The sequence below is a fragment of the Pistacia vera genome, unplaced genomic scaffold, assembly GCF_008641045.1.
Source record: "Pistacia vera cultivar Batoury unplaced genomic scaffold, PisVer_v2 Contig198, whole genome shotgun sequence".
Classification (NCBI taxonomy): Eukaryota; Viridiplantae; Streptophyta; class Magnoliopsida; order Sapindales; family Anacardiaceae; genus Pistacia; species Pistacia vera.
This window is the reverse complement of record NW_022195999.1, coordinates 124,413-132,054: the sequence shown is the minus strand read 5'-3', so window position 1 is coordinate 132,054 and position 7,642 is coordinate 124,413. Positions and strand designations below refer to the sequence as shown.

Below are 7,642 nucleotides of genomic sequence, written 5' to 3'. Positions count from 1 at the left end.
TTAGATATTTTCTCTCTTTCTGGACTTGTTTGAATCTTCTTGGCATAAACTGCACTCCGTTAGGTAAGAAAAAATTGCAGGTTTTTTTTAGCCTTTTCTGAGGAAATATCTAAAAAAAAAAAAAAAATTATAAAAAATAAAAATCAAACAAGAGAAATTCAGCTAATTTAAAGTAAAATAAAAAGTAAAATAAAAGGGATCTCTCTCTCTGTCTTCTGCAATTTGTCGAACATGTTGTCTACATTCTCATGAAAGTCTCTGAATTTCCAAAAACCTGGCAACGGCACATATTTTTTTGTTCATATGTATATGTCATATGCTTTTCAACTTCCAAAACAGTACTTTCCTTCAGTTTGTTCTATTCTTCAGAATCCAAATTCCAAACTTTATAATATAAAAATAAATAAAATAATTTAGTAGGGGTTTTGATTAATTACTTACATTAACAAAACAAGAATATTCATGTGCTAAAGATTGAATCAAAGAAGGACAAAAAAAAAAAAGAAAAAAATGCAGAATTTAAGGAGAAAAGTGATGACCCAAGTGGAACTACTTTGTCTTTTTTTGAGTATTAGATGTACTAATAGCTATGGTGTATATTTGCATAAAATTTTGTGTTATGATACAATAATTGAAGTCCGGCGGTCAGCAATTAATTAAAGTAGAAAATTATAAACAAACTAAATTAATTATAGCTGCTAAACACCAATTTTGCAGAATTAAATTAGTCCCAAACTGAAGAACAAGCTTCAAAGTTGCTTGGAATCAGGCACTCTGCTCCGAATATTTGCTCTGAAAATTCGCTGGAAAATTCTTCTGGAGGATACACCCACCCGTCAAACAAGTCAATTGAGATCACTTCAAAGCCACTCCCTTCTATGTTTGGTAGCTCCACAATCTCCCCCAGCTCCTCTGATTCCGCTGACACGTCAGCTGATGACGACGGTGGTTGTGACGGTGATTGTGACTGTGATGATGAAGAATCAAACTTTATCATTGAAGCAGCTTTAGTGGCTGCAGATTGAATATCGCGTGGCAGAAGCGACAATGGGCGAGGTAAAAGCTCTGCAAGTTCAGGAAAATTCAGCACGGCGGAGTCGCCTTTAATGCTTAAAGCTGCAACATCATGAGCTCTGGCTGCCATTTCTGGAGTGGCGAAAGTTCCAAGCCAAATGCGAGATTTTTTTCTCGGTTCACGAATTTCGGATACCCATTTGCCCCAACTCCGCATTCTTACTCCTCTGTAAACCGGGTGTTTGCTCCCTGAGGCAGGTGTGGTGTCACTTGCCGCTGATCTTGGTCTTTTAGCTGGTCGTTTACCGGGTTCGGAGTGAGTGGACAAGTGAGAGGGGGAAGTTTGGTGGGATTGTGAAGAGAACCCGGATGAAGATGGTGAAGGAGGTGAACAGGAAGAAGAGTTGCTGGTACTTTCAGCTTCAGAGGGGAAGTACTTGGGTTCTGAAAGTTGTGTCATGATCAGAAGAAAAATGAGGTCAAAACAGACAGAAGAGAGCAATGGCGGAGAAAAGAGAGAGAGAGGAGAGAGAGAAGGGGTTTGAGAGAAAGAGAGAGAGAGAGAGATGGAGAAGAGAAGAGTGAAGAAAAGGGTTTTTGTAGAGGAATAGAGAATACGCTCCATACATAGTGACCCTTAACCTACCATCCTTTCACCATGACAAAAACTTACTAACAGAGAGTTGGAGTTTTTAATTAATTGATTACATTTTTTAATACTTGAAGAATGTACGTTTATTTAATTTCATTGACCTTCCAAAATATATATATATATATACTGAATATATTAAAAAAAAAAAACACCCAATTAATTTTGTAATTTTGGAAGAATTTTTTCTTCTGTTTTAAATTAGCGTATGACATAAGAAAATTTATCCTACCATAAAGTGTATAAAACCCACCAATCATACCGTGTTACATCACGAAGGATTGTAGTATGTATCCTAGTCAAATTAAATTCAATTTTGGACCTAAATACCTAATTAAATGAAATCAACCAAGTAGTTAGGAAGATTATTAAGTAAGATTAATTATGTAATTACACCGTCGTCTTGTAATGTTGATAAATTAATTATCAAATTGAGATATTAACTAAAGCAAAAACAAAAACAATTTATAGAGTTAAGTGTTAATGAGACCTTTTCCCATCCAAATAATAGTTTAATGACAATTTCTCACTTACAGACTTTTAAAATACAACTTTATTATCAAAACTTATATTCTGGTAACGAACAAAGAGCAAACTCAATCTAGACTGTTGGGGTTTTTGAAGAGAGTAGGCCGATGAGTCTTTTGGTATTGGAAGGTTGGATTTCGATGGTTGTGATTAATCGGAACTTGACTTGGGAGGGGCGACTATGCAAACCCTAATCGCTCAATTGCCGACGATTGGCGGGGTCGACGGGAGTAGAGTTTGAGGGATTTTGGTGAGTGGTGATCAGAAAAGAGAATAGTGGTGGCGTAGAGTCGAAACGATGCTAGAATCAGAAATGAAATATAAGTTTAGGTAATAAAGTAGTATTTTAAAAGTTTACGGGTAAGAATATGTCATTAAACTATTATTTGGATGGGAAAAGGCCATTTAGTCCTATTTATAAAAGGAAAAAGACGAGAAGCATGGGGTTGAGGGGGGGCCCCATAAAAATGGAAAATGGGCAACGTTCAATTAAGTTTCTAAAATGTTCTTGGTGTATTCCTACGTCCACATCTTATTGTATGCCGTTAACGCTTGTTTAATTTTTTGTCTTTATTTATGTATGTATTTTAACACTCTATGATATGCCTTTATGTTGTTCAATGCCATTTATATAAAATAATGATGCCTAAATTTAAGTGGAATTTGCAGACTAGGAAAAGCACTTTCGTCTACAAGTGATTTTTAGCTTTTTGCTTTCAAATCTTAAGGTTCCTTTTTGGATATGGGGTTTTTAAGTGATTATTTCAATTTTGAATCTTTCCAAAGAGATTACAAACGGTTGTGTTGAATTTATGATACTTAGAATTATTTTATCTCAATTTATTATTTAGTCTTTCATTATTCAAAATTGGATGTCTTAATCAAGAGAGGGAAATTAGAAAAAGGGTTACGTATGTTAAACATGATTCTTTTTTCAAATTTCTATAAGTTTTTTTTCTCGTCAAAATAATTGAATTATGTTAAGAACTAAATAACACTACTGAAAAACTGGTCTTCAATAACACAAGAAATACCTTTAAGAATATATTTTCACATCACCTAGAGAATCCTTCGAGCTCTCCCTTTGTGGTCGAATGACAAACCCTTTAGTCATTATAATTAGTTATACCTATAAATTTTGTGTTGAGTCGCAGGATAATCATAATTGTGCAACCACCTTAGTCTATTGAGCTTGTAGAGGGTGTTCTGTGACGCTAAGAATTAGGCAGGCCCGCCTGACAATTATGCTTGAATATCTCAATTATTAAATAAATAATTAAAAAAAAGATAAAAAGAATCCTTAGATGCCAACCACATATTCTCTTACATACAAATGAATGTTGGCTTTATAGATATATTAAGATTTGTTTGTAACTTATTTATTTATTTATTTATTTTTACTTCATGTATTTATATATTTAAATTAAAAAATTCGTTAAGGTAAGACTCATTACATAAATCTCTTATTTATTGATGTAATTTTCTATAAAATAATGTAGTTTGTGAAGTAAATGTTTATTTTTAAAAAATAAAGATAAAGAGAGTAAAAATAGAAACCTTTAGTGGGTGGTGTTTTGGCATGTAGCAAAAAGATTCCACTTGCATCACAAATCATGCCAGCAAAAACAAGTCAATAAATCATGGGTTTTCATAAAATGGTCTATTCATTGAATTTTTTGTTTTTTGTTTTTTTTTTATATTATAAGATATATTTTCACACATGTGACAAAGTTTTAGTAGATACAATAATTGGCCCAGAAATAAATATTAAAATTGCTCTCATCATTCAATCTATAAAAAGATTATTTTGTTTTTATTCAATTATTTAATTTTTATTTTAACTCTTATACTTCTGTTGGAGATATAGATTTGTAAACTAACTCCACTACACATTTTAATTATAAGATTTAGTTCTACTCATATTAATTAACAATTAATTATTGCATAATTGTGTTCTTGTAGTTTGTTAGAGCTTCATAATCTCTTCAAATCTCAAATTTTTTATTTGTGGGATCAGAAAATTATGGCATTATTTATTATTATTATTTTTTTTTGGAAATTTCCTTTTCTTCTTGAGATTTGATTTGTTTGGTATCAACTACCTAACATTTTCCCTTGCAAATTTCTATTTTTAGTTTTTCAAATCCATTTGTTTAACAATGTGATCAATTGGGTTAGTAGAATTAATTTAATTAATGGATTTTTTTTCCCTATATTGTAATAATCTTCCCGTTTTCTTAATTATTTCAAAGTGTATTGAATTGGATTGAATTTTTAATTTATTTTCTCAATTTAATTAACGTTGTTAGATTTATATAGTTTTGGATTGACCTTGGTCCAATTTAATTAACGTTGTTAGATTTATATAGTTTTGGATTGACCTTGGTCCTTCCAAAAAAAATAATTAAACCAAATATTAAATGAGCTTACAGGGTTCATATCCCTTCACGAACACCTGCTTGACTAAGAACCATCTTTTTTCACATTATGATAATTATAGAATGAAGGTTCCGATTTCGAATCTAGTTTAAAAAAGGCGATTTTTAACCTAATCTACTATTCATTTCAACTACTTGTTGTTGTTTTAAGCCACATTACAATTGTGATTAAATTCCAAGTCACATCTCACCATATCAAATTTGTTTTTAACACTGAATAAACAAATGGGTTGCCAATTGTGACTTTAGTATTAAGGTTTCAAATGATTAATTATGCTATGTACTAAGACAAAAAGACAAAATTTATATTGATTACAATATCAGAAATTTCCTTTTCACATGAATATTAAATTAGATCTAGGTGAAACTTCTTTCATGATTTTCTCAAATATAAAATTTCACATATTTTCTTGTTAATTAACATGTGTTTTTTCCTATTTAAAACATGCTAGAATTGGTCTTTACAATGAAGTAATTTGCAATCCAAAGAATTAGATTTCACTTGTTTATAGATTTATTTAAAAATTAATTATATGGGTATGTGAGAAGGAATAAAATTGAAATAATTGGACTTAATAGAGATAATAATTCAAAAAATAAAATAATAAATTAGGAACTACAAACTATATAGTAAACTATATTTTGACTTTGTTACGAGAATTTTTTTTTTTACTAAATAAAATATCTTAAAAATGACAAAAAATATATATCTAAACGTCTTAATTGTGGAATTTGATGATGAAAAACGTGTCAAATAATTGTGGGTTTTGATTGATAGACTATTTTCATTTAAATTAAGTTTTTATTTTATTTATTTATTTTTATGAGGTTGGTCCCTCGGCCAAGGTTACGTCAATTATATTTTTGGTTATTAATAGGGGAGGAATTAGGTGTATTGATTTTTAAAGAAGTGAGTGAACATCGAATATCGTATACCATATATTTAGTTTTAATGGAATATTCTATAAATCTCTTCAAATTTTACTCATTTTCTCACCCAATCCTTGCCTTTCCCTATTAGAAATTTCTAATTTCAACTTTGATTCTAAAACATTTTCAAAGAAAACACTATAACTGTATTGCATGTTATAGGTCCAGTCATGTAAATTTTATCTGCTTTGTACTCAATTTTAACGAATTTACCTTTGAATTTTACATAATCATCACTTTATACAAAACGTACGGTTAATTGAGAGAACCTAAGATTTATAAGTTGACTTAAGTTCTCATTTGTTAGTGACGTAAGATGTGACAAAACCAATCTTCTAAATTTTTATAGTTAACTTAGTCAGATTGATCTCTTGAAATGATTTGATTTACTTATGACTTTCAAAAGTTTAATTTATATTTGTAAGTAATATTTTAGAAAAAAAAAAAAAATATATCAATGAGAGGCCAGTTGAAGTTTACTCCCATATTATTTGATGTTCGAGTTATTTCATGAACACCTAAATAACCAAAGGTTATTGTTTATTACTTCCCAAAGATTGTATGATTCGTAAGGACTTCAGCTTCAAACTCAAGTGACGGCAAGATATTTTGAATTATATAAAAAAGTAATATTGTTAAAAATAAATAAATTTATTTATTTATATATTTTCACTAATAATACAAAGTAGATTCATTTTGACAAGAGTCCTACCAGCATTAATAGCATTGTCCCTAAAATGCTCACCTTATTATGAATTTTTTTGGGGTACCATCCCTCGCTCTCAAGGGCAAAATCTTCTATGGACAATTGAATAGGGTAGGTTTGCCTTTATGTGGTTGAAAAGGCAATTGAAATGACATTGGTTGTGGCCCTTGTATAGTTTTAATATACAAAATTGTGAGGTTTATATTTCATATAAAAATATTTGATGTAAGATTTTGTCCCAAATACAATAAAATTTGCATTAACCAAACTGACCCTCTTACAACCAATAATATGGACCCAAATATGACCTTATCAAATTGTGTCCTTCATGAAGGTTGGAGGTGCAAGGCTAAATTTAAGTTATAGTCATTTCTCCTAGTCAAATCAAATAATTTATGATAACCCTTCAAATATTTGTATTTTTTCACTTTCTAATTTGGTTTGATTTTCTCCCATTTTTGTTAGGTTGGTTTTAAGAAATGAATCTAATCAATTCGTTGATTTGAAAAATAGCTTGATATAATATCAGATTTGAGCGATCCTTTCAAGGATTCAACTCATAATTGATTTTGAAATGATTGATTTTTTTCTTCTAAAAAAACATTTGATGAATTTATTCATATAAATAAACAGCAAAAATATGAAAAAGCGTCAAAAATAATAAAGATACAAACGTAGTATTGACAAAAGATCTGTAGCGTTCAAATTTATAATAAATTAACTCATCGTTTTCCTATGATTATACGCGTTAAACCTTGTTTGCAAAGAATTCCAACCTCTACATCCCAAGATAAGGTATGTTCATAGATAACGATGGATTAAGTGATAATTAACTTTTTGAGTGCCATAATCAAATAATTAGCCTCTAATCATTCTCCAAAAGTCAAGTACTTTGATGTTCATTACTTAATTGGTATTAAAATCCTTCAATAATCCAAGCTGATAATTTGGTAGTTAAAATGGTATAATCACAGCCCAATTGGACAAATATTAGCTGGAAATGAGCTTATAAATGACTTTAATTTTGGCTGTTATTTACTCCAAAATTTTTATGGGGTTTATGATATGACATTTGCTTAATTGCTTTGATTTTCCTGCTATGATTTGTATTAATTAAGTTCATTTTTCAGTATAATTTAAGATTTTATTTCATTTCAATTCAATGTGAGTCTCTAGATAAAATCATTCAATAATGCTCAACTATATTCTTCATTTATTGTGAATATGCATTGTATAATTAAATTAATGTTTCTTCAGCTAATTTTGTTATTTAGTGTTATTATTTTGTGACAATTTGAATAAATGTAAATTTTTATAATAATAAATTTTTATAATAATTGAGATAAATAAATTAAAAATTATAGCATTGTCAAATGA

At 29.6% G+C, this 7,642-nt stretch overlaps 1 protein-coding gene across 1 annotated transcript; it reads right to left on the bottom strand.

Moving 5' to 3' along the window:
* Window positions 1-593: 593 nt before the first annotated feature.
* Window positions 594-1,482, bottom strand: LOC116128237 (ethylene-responsive transcription factor ERF036-like). The gene has a single exon (XM_031413959.1). The coding sequence runs from the start codon at window positions 1,472-1,474 to the stop codon at window positions 725-727; it is 750 nt and encodes a 249-aa protein (XP_031269819.1). The 5' UTR covers window positions 1,475-1,482; the 3' UTR covers window positions 594-724.
* Between the last annotated feature and the right edge of the window lie 6,160 nt (window positions 1,483-7,642).

Bases quoted from the DNA above. Each gene is read 5' to 3' on its own strand.
- LOC116128237 (XM_031413959.1), bottom strand. From the start codon at position 1,474: ATGACACAACTTTCAGAACCCAAGTACTTCCCCTCTGAAGCTGAAAGT.